Raw genomic sequence first — 21,117 nt, forward strand, 5'->3', positions numbered from 1 at the left:
CACAAGGGGGGGTTGCCACTACTAAGAGGGCCTAATCGCTCATGCCCACCCATTTAATTTCTCTTACAGCTGGAAACTTGAATTATGACCGATTCAAGTTTTAAAGCAATCTACACTTCATGTTAATCTGAAGTGCATGTGATCAATGTGGCTTGCAGCTTGATTGTTTTAATTTATCTTACTATATTGTCCTGTCTTTGTAAATAGAAAAGGAGGTATTTTGTATTCTATCATGACAACAGCAAGTTTTGAGACTTTTTATCTGTCAAATAACCATCAAGCATTTATGTGTGTATTCAACAATTAAATAAATACAAAGTTATTAGAAACATGTCAGGACAACTGTTGGGACTGCCCTATTTTAGGACAGGCCAGTTATCCATAATGTTTCACAGAAATTCATGATATATCCAACTTTCCTTTCTTGTTCAGATAAGGAGAGCAGACTGGGAAGGCATGTTACAGGGTAGGAGTTATCACCCCTATTGCTGAGATGAACTACTACATAAGAATTTGCTGAATCCTCCTCCTTCCAAAGTAAGCCTTTACTATGGAATCAACTAAGGAAACAAATATTGAGATCATGCCCATAATATTCAGCAGTTGTCATCCAAGGGAGTTTCGCCCCTCTTCACAGAATACCGGAAGTAAAACAACCCAAAACTAATGGGCAGGACATCAACCTTTCCAGTTTGCAATTTTAGTACCTTAAGAAGCTGGTACAATAACCTTTGCCAACTGTAAGCAGTTTGCCTGAGATAGACACAATTTTCCAGGAAGGTATATGTTATTCTCTTCCTCACACCCTGCTTAGGCAGCAATTTAGATGGCTAGATCGTTTGAGTAGAAACTTCCAATGTCAACAAACTACAAAGTTTTTCTGTAGTACTAATGTTGTCAGATGCAAAGCTTATAGGACTCTTGACAAGAACTCTAAGAAACCCTGGTCCTACCATTTTGTGTGCTGACAGATTTCTGCTCTCTATTGTCACAATTTGACCCTACTCCATAGAGAGAAGCAGCCTTCCAGAGCCTTCCCCCCTCTTCTGAAAAGATGAACAGATATTACAAAAAGCTATGTTTAACTGGATGAAGGAAGTAAACATAGATAAAATATTAAAAATACAGCATGGTCAAATTAAGTTTCTTTTGGGGGAGTTGAGCAGCTCTTAAGGCAAAGTACTGAAGTATAACTTTCATTCAGTTATATACATTAAGCTTTCACAGATATACACATCAGCATATGATTTATTTGCATGCATTTTCTATACCTATGCAAATCAGAACAGTACAATATTTAGGAAAACAGCTTTAGGATGGTAAAAAAAACCCTGCATCTTTTCTTGCAGCACATCAGAACAGTAGGGGAAAAAATCAATACTGCAGTTTATTTTTTAAAAAATCCCCAGCATCGTTTTCCAGTATATGCTAAATAGTGTTAATAAGCTGTAAAACATTCCAGCATGCAAATTTGTGGCTCATCATGCAAAGTCTTTAAAATAGTTATGAGAGGGATTTTTTTAAAAAAGTTGCCTTTCTCTTTATACATGCCTTTGTGCATGTATGAATTGCTTCAATCAGAAGTTTATACACATTAAGCCCTGCTAAACTTGCTAGAAGACATTATCTATTTGTTATTAATAAAACAGTGAAATGGATCTATTAAAACCAGCAGAAGTTTTACTATTGATTTCAGTGGAATGTGGACTGAAGATACCTTTGTATTGGACCAACTTAGAGATGAGAATGCAAACGTTTGACACTCAAAGAGAATGCATACCGAAGAACTATGTATAACGTAGAACACAAAATGCTGTGTAGGGAACCCTCAACAGAAGTTTCAAGCCAGAAGAAACAGACTACAAAAATATAACCAATTACAAGCCTAACTAGTGCTTATGTGGATCAGAGTGTAAGTTCACAAAAAATGTTCCAAGGTTTACATGCACATTACACAGTCTCAGAACAATATTTAATGAAGATAAAAGCAGTCATGCATAATGAGTAAAGTCAGTACAACTGTCTTTTCAACCCAAATTATCTTAGGTGAATTTGGACAATAATGAAAAGACAATTGTATTGACTTTATTTACTATGTATGACTGCTTTTATCATTGTTAAATATCATTCTGAGACAGTGTGATGTGCATGTAAACCTTGGAACAATTTTTGTAAGCTTTACAATTGCACTCTGATCCACATAAACACTATTAGCCTTGTAACTGACTATATTATACTTTTTCTAGTTCTTTCGTTCTGACTTGAAATTGTTCTTTATGACACATTGTAGCAGCTGAAAGGTCACATCTTACTTAAGAGGACAGGAAATTAGAATGTTTTCTTTTGCATTCTCTAGAGTCTAGATACTTAAGCAGTAGTGTATTAGATAATTATGGCTGCAATCCTGTATACACGTGAGAATAAGCCCCACTGAACTGAATGGGACTTACTTCTGAGTATGCATAGGATTGTGCTTAAGTCTCATTTTGGTTATATGAATTACAATATGCCAAATACAAAGATCACCTTGATTAGAAGACAACCCATCATGCTAAGAATTTCCAAAATACCTACTTATATTAATACATTTGAATTGATTTATGTTTTAATCCAATATGGGCAAGATAAGATACACCTTTTTTTTAAGCAAGGAAAGCCAGCCATGAGATGAAAGATCTGGTTTTCCATGAAAACATGTTCTTAAGTGTATTCCACCCTTCAATCCTGGTAATGAAACATGCAATCATGAGAAATTCATAGGTTTTTTTAGTTCCATCAGTCACCACATGGGACCATAGGTGTAAAAACACAAACACAGAAGTATTGATTTTTAACTCACAGCAATATTTCCCTGTAAAACCAGTCAAGTAAGCTCACCCTTAGTGATGGAAAGTGGAACCAAGATTATTGTCTATTACTGATTGTATAAATACTAGGTAAACTTTAATATGTGCCCTTAGACTGCAACGACTACACTCTACGAACTGCACTACTTGGGTGATGTCAGTGAACTCTTGCTCAATTAAAAGAATGTTGCATTGAAGCAGCTTACAAGTATTAGCAAGTATAACACAGGCTAACCAGATAGGGTCATAAGAAGAGCCATGCTGGATCAGACCAAAGGTCCATCTAGTCCCGCACTCTGGTCACACAGTGGCCAATGAGCTGTTAAACAGGAACCAATAAGCATGTTCCCCAGCAACTGGTGTACATAGATGCCAATGGAAAGCCCAAAAGTAGCCATCAAGGCCAAATAAGCCTCTCCCACTGTACTGGGTAGCAGCTGGGCAGTTCTACTTCTCAAAGAAATATAAATTTGGAGTATAACAAGTTCTAAACTCTATCAATCCACTATAATGAAGTGAATGAAAGAATTAGTCTTAAAAATGTAATTCTGCCAGAAAATAAACAGCATAGCACAAGGCTTCCTGTGCTGTGTTTGCACAAGACTGAGATTTTGAGAGCAGAAGCCATTTCTAATGTGATAATCTGGGCAGATTTTACTACCACCACCACCTAACCTTTGGTATGGACTTTGCAAAAACAAAAACAAAGCTCAAGTGAAATACATATTGATCAGCTTATCCTGATTGATTGCATTTGGTTTTGCATATAGTAAGCTAAACATGCAACAGCGCACACTGTTCCTTTGAAAGAGAACAGTTATTATGACGATAACCCACCTTTCCTTCTTAACCATCATACTAGCAATTCAAAAATTATCTTGCAAAAGTTTGCAAATCTAAGATATTCAGCACATTTTCAATCACTGCAGAGAAATCATGTAACTTTGCCAGCCAAATTAAGAGAACTATATGATATTAATATTAGACAATAATAATAATAATAATAATAATTTCAATGTACGTTGAGGTTGCTTAGTTGCATCACTCAAAACATCAGCATCTCTCCAGCTATTCAACATTCCCTAGAATACAAGTAGAGCAATTCTGGACTTTCTTATGAGTATAAATCTGTAACATGCTGTGCTTTTTCAACGTGATGCACATGCTGCTCCAATACCAAGGCCAGATCCTTTTCCATGTTCAGGCATATTCAAGTGTACTTCCTCTTTCAGTCTCACTATTCTGAAGTCTTCTCTGACTTTCTCCAGCACATCTGGCTTGAAAATAACATCTAAGGCTGTCATTGCCAAAGCTTTAGCTGTCCGCAAGGCATAGAACTGAGCTTCTTCTGATCCTAGGAAAAATTAAACCCACGAGTGAGAACAAAAAGGATTGAAACAGCTGCAATGAATATGGAGGAAAAACAAACACAGTTGTGTAAGAAGAGATACAAACAGTCAAATATTTCAGTGTAAATCCCTTGAAGATGAGACACAAATTTAAACAAACTCCATGCTATTTTTCCAGTAGTGTTTTCACACACACACACCACTAACCTGCAGCTGTTGTGTACTGCTCAGTATGGTTCAGTGCATCAGAGCCAATATAAAAATAGGGATGAATCCCAGGAATCACAAAGGTAACATTTCCGAAGTCAGTAGAACCTAAGGAGAGGCAAAACACCTCAGAGCTTTACATGTATCAGAAAGTCTACCAAAAACAAGCTATATACTTATGACAGAGCTGTGAATTCTCTAGAGCAAAACATCCAAAACTTTTACTCAGAAAAGAGTTTGGAATCAGGATTGTGCTGTTCAAAATGTCAGGATTTCCAGGAATTTAATTTGGCCCCTGCAGGAACTGGAGAAACGGAAAAAAACCAATAGGAAGCTGGTCAAAGCAAAAGCAAGGCAATGGAAGTAAAGTTGGAAGACGAACATCTGAGCTAGACACTGCAGCTCCATCCCCTAGTCACTGGAAGACATGACTGGAAAACAGAGCCCATTATAGAGACAAATAGGCACAGCGCTTTTTTTTTTTTTGAAGTGTAAAAAAAATGGTCTTGGGACTAGAACTGAAACTTTATAAATGACTAGGTGACATGCCTGGCATTGCTCGAGTCTGTGAATAATGTTTATAACATTTATTTGATAAATAATAAATTTCACTGCAACTTATTCATCTTTAGGTTGGTTGGTTTTTTTTAGTTTGGTTGAGTTAGTAAATTTTGTTAGAATAAATGGGAAATTGTATTAATAAGAACTGTATTTTAAATTAGAGCTTCATGAAAAAAACACCTTTTTTGTTTTACCTGAAATGCCTGAGTGGTGTATAAATATTATAAACGAATAAATAAATAAAATAAAGGAAAAATGATACTTGTGAATAGCATGCAAAGACACTGGGGATTTCCTTTCTGCAGTAACAACCCCAGGCTACTTAGGGATTACCAGCCTATCCCTTGCACATAACCAACAATGAGTAGTGAGGTAAGTCTGTCCACCACCGCCCTTCAATTCTAGATTCCAGAATGTTAGTCATGAAACACAGATAGTCCATAATGATAGAAACACTGCAGCAATATTTTCAGCACCATTAATAAAACCTGCCCCACTTAATTGCTCAAAGTGGCCAAAAGGCTGAGAACATTGCAAGAAAGGATTAATCTTTGCTATGAAAAATACATTTACCAGTTTTTATACTCTAAAATATATAAACTGGTCAGACTTCCTAACAGTCAGGAACTTTTAAAATATTTATAGTTCTTTTTCAATTATAAAAGCTATTCTAAAATGTATGAACACAGAGAAGTTCTATTACCTGACAGCCCGTTCAAGTTATCGTCTGGGATGAAATCCATGCCAAGCTTCTTGCCATTCTCTATGTAAGCTTTTTCCAGGCTCTTGTTAGGAAGCACATTAAAGTAATCATTTGCACCACTTTTTAACTCCACCTTAAACAAGAAAAATACACATTTGCTGTAAAACAAAAGTACAAGATCAAGTCTGAAACAGGGTTTCCAGTTGAATCCTATGCATATTTACTCAGAAATCAGTTCCACTATGTTCAATGGAACTTACTCCCAAATGTCTATAGAATTTCAGCCTTAGGCTGAACTACAATGCACACTTGTCTGGGAGTAAACCCACTAAATGCAGTGGGCTTTGCTTTGAAGCAAGCACATATAGGATTGCACGCCTAGTAACAGATTACAGGTCTTCGGCATTTCACATCCTATGAATAAAGAGTGGAAGTTGCATTCTTTCTCAGAAGCAATCAAGCAATTTTCCTTCCCTTAATCAATGCAGCCATTTTTTATAAATTAATGTAATTAGCAATGCAGGGGCAGACTATTCATTTCAAAAGATGCCAAATGCCAATAGGCCACCTCCTAGCAGACTAACTTACTAAAAGTAAACACTTGGAAGTAAGCTCCCGTGAAATCATTGGGGATTAATTCTAAGTAGAGTCTTTAGGAACAGTGTGTTAATCCCTTTTGTCTTCTTTCTTTGTACATTGTTTATGATAAAAAAATATGTTCCCCCAGAAACCTACCAAAGAGGGGAAAGTACAAAGAAAATGCTCAGTGATGAAGCCTGATGTTGAGCTTTTGTGGATTCAAAAGCATATGAAACACGATTATGTTAGTTAGTACTTTTGATAATTATGACTTTTGACAAACCTGAGGACATTTATTTATTAAAATATTTATAAACCACCTTTATGTTATGTCCAAAGTATCAGCTATGCAGAGATAAGAATTGAAAGTGACCAGGATCTGAGCCGACGCTATTTGATAAAACTGACACAAAGAATAACTTTAATTCGGTTGCTATAATACTCTCTACTCAGATCTTTCAGTATTTCCTGAGTAGATTGGTCAAGATGTCATCTGCATTTTAATTTACTTGAAAATATCAGCTAACATTATATCTTAAACAGAGTCTTGATCGATCTTTCTGAACCTTACTTCACACCCTGTGGCCAGAGCTGCAGCTTTAAAACAGTTCTCTGCTTTTTCTGTCAGGATGGAAAGTTCCCGTAATGAAGGAGCACGCAAGTAAAATTCTAATTCAGCATAAGAAGGAATGATGTTAGGTTTCACACCTCCATTCTTTATTACACCTATAAGAGAAAAGAACCATGTTATTGAGATTAGCCTCTGGAACACTGGGTTTTCTGAAGCTTTTGATAAAAACAGCTAAATAAAAAAGCCACACCAGTTTATGCACTTGATCCATCTCTTTTCTATTTAAAAAAGAAAAAAAATCTGCATGTTTCAATCAAAAAATGTGAAGTTAGATCTTCATTCATATTCTTCTGTTATTCAACTGTTGCCCCTAATGTTGGATAAAATCGTGTTGGCACTGGAACAAGGCGGATTAGGTAAAGAGTAAGCAATAACACAGAAGAGGCATGAAACCATCCCTTTCACATTCTCGGTCTTGGCGGAAGATTCAAGTCTGAATTAAAACTGAACAATTTAAATTATGTTCATGCCATACTTAACCAAGTGAAGCATCAGTTTCTATCTGTATAATACCCAACATTTCTTTCCTAGCCCTTTTTTCCTGCATATTAATACTACATGTTAGGAGAATGCAAAAGTATTCATTATACAATATCTGATGCCCATAAGCTGATGAAGAGAATGGGGTAAGAAAAGGGGGGAAATAATCAAAATTGTAGATAGCATCATTTTTAGGACCAAGTATGATAGGACCAAGTATGAAATTACAGGTCTGTCCTGTTTAAGCATGGGGGAAATATAATTCTGGAATACTAACTCTTTTCCAACTCTGGATAATAGAACATTAACCATGGCCTATCCTTTTGCAAAACTTGAAAAGTAGGGTGCTAGTGTGCAATGTCCAAGTCAAATGGTACAAATATGTTTCAGATCCATGAAGATTAGAAAAAGCAAATGTAACATTTCTGTTTGCACTTCTACTGACTCCATTCTAATATACAATAGCTCAGCAAAAGCTCCATTTGCTGCAAGAGCCTCAAAAAGTTAGTTGTTATCTTGTACTGCCCCACTTCCATATTGCAGTTAAGATTTGCTTTGGAAACAAGATTTTTATTATTTTGCAGACTTCTTTCTAATCTCGTGAACAAAACTAAGAGGCAACTATTACAGAACTATAATAGTCCTGCAATCAAGGTTATCAGTGTATAAAGATAACCCTGTAAGAGACAGAATTTGGAGCAAAACACTGAAACCTGGCAGGGGATTCCATATTTGATTGAACGATTCCTTAGCAATCGTGAGAAATAGTTATCTTTAAAGAAAAGGTGAACCTTTCATATTTTGCTGAATACCTGCAGAGAAAGGGTGCAGTTACCAGACCTTGCTTCCCCCCCCTCCTGAATGCATATCTCGAAGACTAGACCTTCTCCAAATGCAATCTGAGCTTTCTTTTGAGAAATCATGGTGATATTAATTCTGATTTTCCCTTCTCTAGGACACCATGTCTTAGACAAATTAGTTAATTGTCAGTGTGGGACTTCAAAACAGTATAAAGGGGCAGAACATGTTTCCATTTTAAAAGAAATTATTTCCTGGATAAAGAGTCTTGTTTGACTGAGTGTGCTGAATGATTCATTCCCGGACCAATTCTGAGAAGAAAAGCCTCTTTGTTCTAAGATGATCTGAGTTGCTACAGTACTGTTATAACTCCAAGTATGGTGCTCAGACCTAAGGCACTTAAAACCTATTCCAATGTATCAGATATAACATTCTTTTCAGATTCCTTTGATATATGGTTGTTTTCCTGAATGTGTATCTTGTTTAACAGTTCTTTTGTTGATTGAGTTATTCAAATTACTTGTCAAATCCCAAGTCTTGCCTGACTGCTGGAATCTGTATACAATTCACGTAACAGAAGATAGGCTGCAAGTTAGAAACCTGCATCATCTAATATTTATAAAACTTCTACATGATACTAGGTGCTGTACAAAAAAAAATAGACAGCTTCCCTGCCTGCAGTACGTGAACTTGTATGCATGTACACTTTCATGTAACAAAGAAGGATACGTAAGAATCCTTATTGAAATGGTTGTAGTGTTAGCTATCCAGAGAGGCTCCAGAATAAAAACTGGTTGGTTTAGTGTCATAACACTCAAGAGAGGCTCTGAGAAGATCAAACATGAATAACCCTGAACAGTCCCCACTAAGCTTTCAGCCAATTCCCTACAAACAAAAATTATCCTGAATCCTATTATGTTTTTGATTCCATGAGCAAGGCACCTTCGCTTGGCAACTGACCGAGCCTCAACATGCACAATGATGAGATCTGAAATACTACCACCATGTATGATTGGACAAAAAAGAAGAGAAACAGAGGGCTAATATGCTGGCACAGTCTCATTGTTATGTATTTCTGCACCAACCAATAATGCTATGTGAATCTGCTGGGAAATTCCTCATTTGGAGCAAATGTGAAGAATGGACAGAGAATAGTGCTATGTTTTCTGGTACTGGTTATATGATCTAATTTAGCCTATTTTCAAGAAGGCACCTTTCTTACAAAACCAAGAAAGCCAATCATATAAAATATATTTTATTATCCACATTATAATAATATGTTAAATATATACATTATTACTTTGAAAGCAGCAAATCGATTGCATGGCTGCTTGGCACACAAATACTTTGACGGCGTGAATGTTTTTTGCAAGACTTTGACCTGGTTCGCATGTAACGACAGCCCAGAGCATGGGTTGTCAATGAATTGTAAACTGTTGTTCCATGCAAACTTTGCACTATGGTTTAACTATGGGTTATCAACCCGGGAAGAGAACCCTTGGTTTGTTGTTTGGTTTTGAACAGTGTTGTTCATGGTTAACAACCCATAGTTAAAGCATGATTCAACAACAACCCACAATCCAATGGCAGCCCATACTCTAGGTAATCATTTTATGTAAACCATAAAAAGCTAAATGCTGGCCCAAAGATTAACAAACGAACATTTATACTAAAGACCAAAAGTAACTACTAGATTTAAAAAATTGTTTAACTAATAACTATATAGTACCCATATATTACACAATGGTTGCATTCAGACAACACAACAGTCAATGGTGGGGTAATAATCAACTCGATAGTTGTTTATCTAGGGGATACTCCCCATAAAACATGATAATAATCAATCGTGGTATGATTTATAATCAGAGTTCAGTTGACTATTAATCCATGCTGAGTTGACTCACTCATCCCCTGCCCTCTCTCCCCATCAGTCCTCCCGCTAGTATCCCATCAGCCATTGCTGCCACAAATCTATCCTGCCAACTAGACGAGAGCGGCAGCCACCACTTTGACCGCTCTTGCCTTGCGAATCTGTGGCTGATGAAATAACCAACTGTGGCTGAGAAAATAACCAGTGGTACCCTCCACACAACACAAGAACCAATAGTGGTTCAAATAGCCAATTCTGCACAGCATTGGTTATTTGGGCCAAATAACCAACCTTTGGCTAAAAAACTCCCTCCACACAACATGATAACCCATGGCGAGTTATATAACCAAACAACGACTATTTAAACCACCATTCATTATCATGTTGTCTGAACCCAGTCATTAGTTTTCTTGCTCTTGTGAGAATGGTGCCTTCTTCAGAACAGGCTGTTAGATCATGCAACCAGCACCAGAAAACATAACACTATTCTCTGTCCAGTCTTCACATAAATTGCGCATAACAGAAGTTTATATAGCAAAAAATGCAAGACTTTCTCAAAGATAAGACCTTGTAGAAAACTTTCTTGCATTAGCTAGTCTTGCAGCAGCACTGAGACCCTTAGAGGTTTTTTTTTTTAACCCTGCGGGGAAGTTATTTTAGAGATAATACCTTTTAAATAGGTCTACAAATAAACCATTTGTAATCAATATTATCAAAAGAGGAAACGTTTTGCTATTCCCTTTGGACAATTTTGATTACTTTAAAGATTGTTCTAAAGAAGTAGTATAAGGAACAGGCAGGTACCACGAAACCCGTCAAGTGTGTTATGCACAATCCGTGTAATAATAAAGCTCAATGTACATTGCGTATTTTATGTATGTGTAACAAAGTTTTCCACAAGATCTTATAGTTGACAATGCCTTGCATTTGTTATATAAACTTTTATTATGTACAACTTCTGTAAACACTGTGTAATATATGAGTACTATGTAGTTATTTGTTAAAAACAATTCCAGTCCAGTGGTGACCAAAAGATAAAACAGCATGGGCAGCATCCAATATTGCTGCTGTGCCTCCGCTTGTTCTGTCATGCCCACAGAACCAACCATTAGTGCAAGATGAACTAGGGCCTCCTAAAGCAACCCCGAAAATGCTCGTTTCTGGAATAGGGCAGGTCAGGAGCTCTTTTCTGAAAATTGTGTTGGCCTGCCCCATTCCAGAAATGTGAATTTCTGCTAATTTCTGCTTGCTTCAGGAACAGCTGCCTTGCCTACACACAAAACACACACACACACACACTAAAGCTGCTCCAGCCAATCTAACCAGCAACAATTCAACTGTGGTAACCTATTATGAGCATTTTTAAACCCTATGACTTGGACCCAGACTTTCCCATCCGCAAACAGAAGGGCACCTTCCGCTCAGAGAGAGAATCAGGATTCAGGAAAGGCTGGAGTGAGGAGGGGGTAGTGTGATTTTCTCCGATTCCCCCTTACTCCTTGCTGTGCCAGGTGCCACTTTTTATGCTGTTCTGCAGGGTTGGCAGATTATTTTTGTGAACCACCCAGAGCTTCGGCTATTGGGCGGTATAGAAATGCAATAAAAAAATAAAAATTCAGAACAGCATGGGAGATAATGCTGGAGGCTGAAGGGGGATGGATGATAAGGGCAATCAAAGAAAATTGTCACCACATCCTTTTGCCCCAGTGCCAGTGGAAATCTGTGTCTAACCCTATGAATTGCTATTTGATGGCAGAACCACAGAAACAATGTGGGGTTGTTCAACAGGGTTCAACTTTGCCTCACTGTTTTCAATTTGTGTTATTCTGATTTAATAGCTTGAGTACAAAGCAACTTCAGAGGACAGAAGTTGGAAGGAAAGAAATGCAGTAGAAGATAAAAAGAAGCAAGACAGAAAGATCTTGAAGACCAATCTTAAACCAAGATAATTATTAAATGAAAATATATTAAAGTACTTTTAGACTTTCATTCATCTGTGGAGGAAATATTCCAATAAAGAGATGTTTTATGTAGTATCCAGAACTTACATCCTGATCCAAAGTTCAGGAGATGACTGCTTCCTATAAATCACTATTTAAACCATAAAATACTGAAAGGGAACAAACAGCAAATAACCACAAGTAAAATCAAATTGTTCCATTAATAATAGAATCAGAATGGTATGGATGACCAGTAATCGGATTTGCTTGAACACAGTATGTTGAAAAAATATGTGCTGTACTACGTAAGTGAAAGGCTTTATGTTTTAGTGCTTATGTAGTTTATATAAGTTTTGCATTTAGGATTTAAGGCAGTAATATGGAGCCCATTTTACAACATTTTCCTTTGACATTAAATAAGGTATCAGAAGAAGGTAGGCAATATTTTAAAAACATACACCAACTGTGTCTGTTAAAAAAAGGCAAAGATAAACACCTGTCTTTCAAAAGGTGAAAGATTTTAGAAAAAATATTTCTAATGCTTTTACTGAATAGCTACATTTAAATAGTCTTTAAATATAAAGAAGTAAAGAAAACCAATCCAATATATTGAATTAATGTGTTAAAAGAAATATTTATAAATGATTAGTAACACCAAGTTTATATGGGTATTCCAACAGAACCAAAAACTTGAACAGAATTGTACCCTTTAAACATTACATTAAGCAGCATGGGAGTTGCTTTCCATGGGTTCATCCCACAGCATCAGCATAAAGCTCAAAAGTCTGAACCATGTGAACCAATCATGTACGTCTTTCCCAGAGAAGTAATGTACATGAAAAAGCACATCCTACAGTGCCCATAATAATAATAATAATAATAATAATAATAATAATAATAATATATTTATTTATTTGTTACCTGCCTCTCCCTCTGGATCGAGGCGGGGTACAACACAAATAAAAACACCATAAAATACATACAACTAATTCAAACGTTTAAAACCAGTGCATCATTAAAAACAGCACACCATTAAAAAAGGCATCTTAAATTTTTTAAAGGGAATCAGCGTTTGAAGTATTTCTGCGATAAAACTTAGTTTGAACCCAGGTATGTCCTATACACGGAAGATCACTAGTTTAGGATTAATCTGTATCATTGCATCAAAGGCCAGAGGAATTGAAATGTTGAGTGATCCAACTTTAACATGCCATACTATGTATTATACCCTTAAGATCTCAGTGTACAGAGATGGGCGTTTTAAAGAATTATTATTATTATTATTATTATTATTATTATTATACTAGCCCTCCATGCCCACTGAGGGGGTAATGGTAGATGTGAAAGTCTCCCCTATGTTCAAGCGATCACCACCACTACTCGAGAAACAACAATCTCAGAAGTGGGGCTATTGGGAGTTCCACTCCACCAGTGATTAACAGCCCTGGCACTGGAACAGCATTCCCCTCACCCACTCACAATCTAGCTGATCAGCTTGGAAAAGTGGGAGAAGTCAAATGCTGCATCAGGAGCAGCTGAGGGTTGTGCACCCCTGACCTACATCCTTATCTGACTAGGGATGGGGCGCTTATACAATCAGAAACCTCTCTAAAGTGTAAACAGATGGCAAGATATAAGGTACCAGGCTGACTTCTAAGATGCAAGAAATTCTAATGTCAATCTCAACACCAGCCACTATTTGTATGAACGCTCAGTAACTAAGTTAGTTTAGAACCATTCTACAAAATGTATTAAGTGAGCAAATCCTCAAGAAATGTCTGTAGGTTTTGAAAACCTTCTACTTTACCAAGAGATTGCATTTTTGCCCAAACTCTCTCTCTCTCTCACACACACACACACAAACTCACTCACACACAGTCATTTATATCTTAACATTAACATGCCAGAAATAACATATTTGCTTAAACAGTGTCTGAGGTATTACTTGCTGGACATAAGATTTAACGAAGATCTCACCATGAACTCTCCATGTTGGTTTCATTTGCTGTCTTAAAAGTGACAGATTGTTGTATGCAAGAACAGCAGCATCTAATGCATTTACTCCTTCCCAAGGGTAAGCAGCAGCATGAGAAGCTTTTCCATAGTATTTCACAGTCACACTAGGAAATAAAAGCCATCACTTGTTTTTAAACACTTTTTAAAGTAAAAAGATCCCCTTGGATTCATTCAATGAACATCATTTTAATGGGATAAGTCTGCATACTGTGGTTTATTACCTCAAACCTCAATAAAGATAAACTGCAGAATAAAATAGACCAACATGATTTTGAGAGTAGGAAGTATTTGAAATAGAACATCCATTCTCAAAGCTTAGCTTTGTCACTGCAGAACAAAATTTGACATTTCTATGGATCATTCGACTGAAAATGGTACATACAAGACAAAAATTAAGCTCTGTGGGAATAAAGATTAGTATATTAGAGGTTGATATTTGTTTTCTCTACCAGAACACCTTGTAGCAAAACAACTAAGAAAATAGATATTTCTAAAAGGGGTGAACCAAATCATGAAAAAAATTAATTTGTTAGAGATTTCCTGATATCATCTTCATTCACTTCCTTCCTTCCACAATATCTGCTACAGCTGTCCTTGTCCAGAGATCTTTTCTACACATGAAGCAATTCCCATTCATTTCAACAGAAGGCAATACACCTACACAAAGAAGGCATATGTAGACTGGGTTCCTCTGCTGAAACAAATGTTGAAAAACCATTCTCAGTGAAGGAATGCCATATATGCAGAGCCCCTTTCCCCACAACCAATTACTGGGTTAGGTTAACAGAATTTAAAGAACATAGTAGATCCTTTTTTTACATATGTAATATGTGGATAGCTGTTGCAACGTTTTGTACTTTTTCAAAGACAAAGACTACATTTCTTAAATTTTAAAAAGTCATATGATAAATTGTCAACCATGACAACAAATTGCATAGATAACACTTTAGTATCCTTGGTAAAATTTAAAACTTTACCTGAATGTTTGTTTTCGCAAACAAGAACTGACCATGTTTTAAACACGTAATCTTAAAATAAGATCTAAGCACAATTAAGTGGAAATGGAATGTTTGAAAAGGAATGTGAAAAATTAGCCCAAGAAATTCAGGGTTTAATCAATATCTGAAGCACTGAAATACAGTTCCACCACTATTATAACTCAGGTTCATAAAATCACCTATGATTAAAAGGTTGGTAATTATCCCCATATCTCCTCCTATCATATCCTTCCTAAAATCATTATATAATGGTTTAAAACTAACTGTAACAGACTGCAACTACTCTGTTCTTACATTCTTGGCAAGCAAATCTTCTGACTATTCTGATCTTGGGAAACTTATGTAAGCTAACTAGCTTTGATTTAATAATAAATAGAACCACCATGCATGATAAACAGATATTCTGCACACTAGAGAGATTGTGTGAGGAGACTTCTGCTTGCGCAATGTTGGATTCCATCTTGTGAGTTATCTGCTGCTGGATTCTCTGTGCTTATGCTCTTCGAATTGCAGACAGTTGGGTGTGAAGGGAGACCCTATATCTTCACATTTGGCCAAGAACCCGGAATTTTTAGAAGATCTTAGTAGCCAAGCCAAAAATTGTGGCTGCAGAATCTCAGGGAACATCTAGTCACTGATCTAGCGGTGTGCCTTTCCTGCTCCTGATCCCAGCTCCAAGTTTGAAACTGGAAAGGGGGGGTCTGTGGACTAGCTGATTTGGGTGCTGCGTGGCTGATGTGCTCTGGCCAAATAACCCTAAGCCTTCTTCATAGGCTTTGACTTGGGAAGGCAGTGAAAACTACTTAGCAACAACAATCCCTGCCAATCGCTGAAGAACCAACGCTTGGAGGGGGGAGGGGGGAGGCTAAACTTGCCAGAGGATAGTGTATTAAACACAAACATTATAATGTAATGTAATAATAGCCTTCAGATCTTTTGGAAACAACTACACGCAGATGCCAATTTATGCTAAAGCTTAGCAATAAAAATGTGTACTCCAGCAAAAATGTCTTCATGACACCATGCACAAATTCAATTTGTGCCACATATCGATATTCTAGTACAACAAAACATTTCTATTGCAAATCAGCTTCAAAAGCATGAAATGGGCTTAGGAGTCTTAATAATTTTGAAATGTGCTTAAATTGTACTTCTGGTTTTGAGCTTTTAGGACAAACCTGCCTTATAGAAATTATGTGAACTAGAAAATAAATTTTCAGGATTAGAAAAAAAAACTGTAGTTCTCAAAAAGGTTGACGCAGAAGCTACATATAACCCATCCAGGCTGTACGCCGCTCTGAGATCTTAATGATATAGGGCAGGATATAAATGTTTTAAATAAATAATCCTAAATGCACTTACTAATGATTAAACCCCATTGAACATAGTGGGGCTTACTTCTTGTGTTATCACACATAGGATTACACTGACTGTAAAGGGTTTCGCTGACAAAGCATGAAGTAGAACCTACAGTGCTTTAGTAATGCCACAGCCCTGTTCTTCTGTGGATATAGGAAAGTTTAGGAATAATGGCACAACATATGCTAAATATACTGTGATGAGTTGATACACTTAGGAACCTACAAGAAATACAAACCTATTTAGGACACATTACCAAATGAGAGTAAAGAAGTCAAGACAAACACAAAAACTAATTCTAAAAACAGCAATTTTAAAGATGCTGTGTGAAGACAATTAAAAAAACAAAAACCTTCCCAAACCAAAAATAAATAAATAGCTTTCTAAGAATAGTTTTCTAGATTGTAGAACAGCTGTCATATGTGGGTATGCTGTGTATCAGCATCTTCCACTTTCAACATTACCCAAAATAACGCCAATAACTTGTGCTGGGTGCAATTGGTAAGAGTACACCCAAAGAAGGCAACTTAACAGCCCAGCCTGGTAGGGTCATGGCAGGCTATAGCCATCAGCAGCATGAACACCAATTAAACAAGTTAATGTATGCAAATGCAAAGGATCTAATTTCTGTTCCAATTGAATCATACAGATAGCTACTCCCATTGCTAACCTCGAAGTGCCAGTGTTTATCAATCCTTATGCATATATAGCTAAATAGCCTATACCAGCCTTCTCCAACCTGGTGCTCTTCAAATGACTCGGACTTCAACTCCCATCAGTCCCAGCCAGTTATGACCTATGGTCAGGAATGCTGGGAGTAGTACTCCAAAATATCTAGAGAACACCAGGATGCGGAAGACTGGCCTGTTCTATCACTGTTCAGAGCTTCTGGAAACGTTACTTCCTACATTATATCATATACCTTATGCTCTGTGATTCGACACTGCTGCTGAACACAGTAATATTAAACCTGATCTCCTATGTGTTCTCCCAATTAAATAAGGTAGTATTGGCAAGAACCATGGCACAGTTATTTAAACCTAGCTTCAAAAGTGAATGGGAAATTACTTTTCTGTTGGAGGTTAGACAAGTACAATGATATGAAAGCTAAGAATACAAAAAGCATCTGAAAGTGTTTTAAAATAGAAGTTCATTTCCTAGTCAGTCTAATTCTTTGGCATACACCACTTATTTCTTTCCAAATTCCACAATCACTGCTGCTAGAATAGAGAACCAAGCATCAGATATACTGCATCTATACACAAAAAATGATGTTCTGCCAGTGAAAACAAACTCAAAAAGCTGTGTTCTTTTAACTTGATGACTCACCGACAAGAGATGTGAAAAACATTAGAATTAGTAAAGGCTTCCTAGACCCTGTTTGGCAAATATATGGGATTTTAATTCTGGTAAATTTCAGAATAGGATATCTTTTTTAAAAAGTTGTGCTTAAAATAATAGCACAGATCTAAATCATTCATATGTTACATGAGACCCAACATTAGTTTTGAAGTCTATAACTTCTTGCATTAGATTTTATTCCAGTACTGTTCATGAACAAATGAGGACCGAGTTAAGACTGGAAAAATTACTCACTTCTCAGGATGTATAAAGATGTTAGGTAACTGACAAAAATAAAAAAGTGCTTGCCAACTGTTAACATAATCTCAGGAACAGTTAACTTAAAAGATGGGAAAGTCATACATTATTTCATTTGGCAGTGATCTAATCAGTGCTAGATGGTGAAAAGAAGCCACAGCCTTCATGAATCCACACCTATACTATAATCTCACAATTTCCAGAATTATTTGGGGTGAATGATCATAACTTTTATGAAAAACAAAACTGTGCCTTGTGTGTCATTGCAGTATCTGGAATATGCCACAAATTTCCAGATGCTGAAGGCTAAAGAAGATTCAGTACAGCCATCATACCCAGATACTGAATATCCCTGTGGCATATGGGCATAGTAAAAAAACAGAATAGAGAAATGGGATACTGATGTGACGCAGCATAACAATTCCTGTGTGTTCTGAATTTGTATGTTAACTTTCAGAAACCCAATCAAAGAATATTTGAGATAAGAAAGGTATACTCTATTTGGAGTAAATGAATTCCAAATGTTATATGACTGGACTTCAGTTCTACTTGTTTGTTTTTAATGTGTCTGTACAGTTGCCTTTGAAGAAATCTTCATCTAAATACAGACAAACACTGTCAAATATGAACAACACTCAACTATGCAGCTTTGAGTCACAAGACATTTTGGTTCTATATTGTAGGTAAACACGAGATCTAATTTCTGGTGAGGTTCATAATGAGAATGTCAGAGCATCAGCTGAAACACTCCTTTAAAAATCACGTGAAACCTGAACTGCTTCCAACTAAGCAATTGCAGGAAGACTGTAAACACAACCAGCACCACCTCTAGTGCCAATAATAGTACAACTATTCATGCTGTATCATAAAAAAATAGTTGATGCCTGAATATTTTGTCAAATTTGGGTATGAAAAACTAAAACAGGATAAAAGGGAGAAAAGATTTACTTGCTATGTTTCAGCATCCACTATTCCAATAAAGGTTTTGGGGCCCTAAAAGCTGTAATATCCTGATGCCAGTCTGCCATTGGCTTCATAAAAGCACTATGTGGGTTGAAAGTATGATATAAACACCCCAAAACGTGAACCAGGGAGTCCAAGCAACCACCAAAATTATTATTCCAAAAAAGACCAAGCCAAAAGGGGATCAAAATAGAAAGGTGCTCTCTAAAAAAGTGAACGATGCCTTTCGTTCCACTTCACTCACTCATGTTCTGCTACATCAGGCAAATACGCTGCATCTTCTTGGGAGGGATGAGCCATGAACACAACATCTAGACCATCAAAAGCCCCAGCTTTAATTAAGTCTATTTTGCCTCCTCCATCTTCCTCAGCGGGAGTGCCCAACACCGTGACCTGAAAGGAGAAGGTAACAAGCGGTCAACCTCATGAAAAACAGGAGCAATAAAAGCTCCCGGGGAACGCGACAAGGAAGCCGGTTTACCCGGGGGTGAGGAGAACACCCCCGCCACACAAATATTTATATTTAGAAGACTGATACAGCTTCCTTCATTAAAAGGGGGGGTTCCCAAAGAACAACCCCAGAAACGCAGAATTGGCCTCGTGAATAGGAAAAGGGGGTAACTTTCCAGCGCGTGTCGGGGTGGAGGGGATGCGTGTGCAGGGGGCTTCGACGCTGCCTCCCCGTGTCCTCACCCGCCTCACCTTGACGGCGGGGGCCTGGCGGGGGAGCCCTGCGGCGTTGGCGGGGCCGTGGCGAAGGCTCTCCAGGGCGCCCTTCAGGCCCAGCGCTGCGCCGGCGCCCACTTCGGCGATGAGGTTGTGGCCGCAAGCGTGGCCGATGCCGGGCAGGGCGTCGTACTCGCACAGGAAGCCCAGGCGGAGCGGCAGCGCCTGGCCCGCCTCGCCGGGGCCCCCGTCCCACTGCCAGTCCGCCCGGAAGGCCGTCTCCAGCTTGTAGTTGCGCTGCACCGACCAAGCGGCGGCGGCGGAGGTCGGCGAGGGGCGGCTGGCGAAGAAGCGCGTCATGGCGCCGTGTGCCTGGTGCTCCTCGTAGGCGAGTTCCGGCCGGCTCCAGATCTCCCGGCTCAGCTCTCCCAGGCGCTCCGACGACGCCTCGATGCACTCGGCTGCCCGCCGCTTCAGCTCCTCCAGGCGCACCGCCAAGGCGGGCACCTCCACAGCCTCATTTGGCCTCATTGGGGGGCGGGGGGAGGAAGGGCCAAAGAAACCAAAAAGAATCACTTATCCTTTCTTCTACGAGAGTATGATAAACAACAACACCGAGCATGAAAATAAGCAGCCCCTAACGATGTCCTCTACAACCACCAACAAATGTCTGAAACGCGCGCCGTCTGAGACACTTATATATCCTCGGTTGGCAGCCCCAGCCGGGACTTTTCCCCCTGGAGCTTGCTGGGAAAAGTAGTTTGTTTTCTTTAATGCCCTGCAAATAATCCTTCTGAACGGTTAGATCTCCCAAACTACGGCGCTGACGTGACACGGCCAATGCCGTGCAAAAAGAAACGGGCTGCTCTTTCTAAAATGCGAAGGCTTTTTCGTCTGTCATCGTAGCCAGAACTAGAATGCCAGCGTGTTGCTTGAACAATAATACACTGTTTGAACAGCAAAACCTAATTTTACCTGTCTTCCTGATAACCACTTTATATAGGTTATCGTTTCAAGAACAAGGACAGCATTAAAGAAGATACTTGGTCAATATTATGTTTCTTGTTGTGCTGCTGGAGGAATTTAAGTTATATGTAGAACCAGCTTCAGAAAAGACCATACCTCCTCAACATCAACAGAATAGAGAAAAATCTGTACTGTTTCAAGCCTTTGGAGAAAAATGCAGCAGACCTTTAAATGTTTGTTTAAGTAACTATGGCTGCAGTCCTAATGACATTTTCGTGGGAGTAAATCTCATTGAACTCAATGGGAATTACTTCAGAATAGGTACCGATAGGATTTCACTCTAAGAGTGTAATCCTAAACATGTCTTCTCAGAAGTAAGTGTCATTGAGTTCAAGGGGACTTACTCCCAGGTGTCTATAAGACTGCAGCCTTGGTAATGAATTCTGCAGCTGTTGGTCTGATCAGGTTTATCTTACACGTACTAAATCAGTGTATTTTTATCGAGTGTACTGCATCAAACAAACATCTGTATTTTTGTGTTAGTGGGTGTGTGAAGTTCTGTAACTTCCAATTGGTCTACAAGAAC

General features: G+C 38.1%; 1 protein-coding gene across 1 annotated transcript; it reads right to left on the minus strand.

Moving 5' to 3' along the window:
* Positions 1-1,153: 1,153 nt before the first annotated feature.
* PM20D2 (peptidase M20 domain containing 2) lies at positions 1,154-20,240 on the minus strand. Its single transcript, XM_063124883.1, has 7 exons — positions 19,602-20,240; positions 19,144-19,292; positions 13,942-14,084; positions 6,817-6,971; positions 5,667-5,799; positions 4,403-4,510; positions 1,154-4,200 (listed from the first exon to the last, which is right to left on the minus strand). The coding sequence occupies exons 1-7, from the start codon at positions 20,094-20,096 to the stop codon at positions 3,995-3,997; spliced, it is 1,389 nt and encodes a 462-aa protein (XP_062980953.1). The 5' UTR covers positions 20,097-20,240; the 3' UTR covers positions 1,154-3,994.
* Positions 20,241-21,117: the final 877 nt, after the last annotated feature.

Source organism: Elgaria multicarinata, chromosome 4 (genome assembly GCF_023053635.1).
Source record: "Elgaria multicarinata webbii isolate HBS135686 ecotype San Diego chromosome 4, rElgMul1.1.pri, whole genome shotgun sequence".
Taxonomy (NCBI): domain Eukaryota; kingdom Metazoa; phylum Chordata; class Lepidosauria; order Squamata; family Anguidae; genus Elgaria; species Elgaria multicarinata.

What these genes read in the sequence shown, in the direction of transcription:
- PM20D2 (XM_063124883.1), bottom strand. Translation starts at nt 20,096, where the DNA reads ATGAGGCCAAATGAGGCTGTGGAGGTGCCCGCCTTGGCGGTGCGCCTG. An exon ending in GCCAGGCCCCCGCCGTCAAG is followed by an intron (nt 19,293 to 19,601) that starts GTGAGGCGGGTG and finishes TTCTCCTTTCAG; the next exon opens with GTCACGGTGTTGGGCACTCC. An exon ending in TAACTTGAACGGGCTGTCAG is followed by an intron (nt 4,511 to 5,666) that starts GTAATAGAACTT and finishes GCCTCTCCTTAG; the next exon opens with GTTCTACTGACTTCGGAAAT.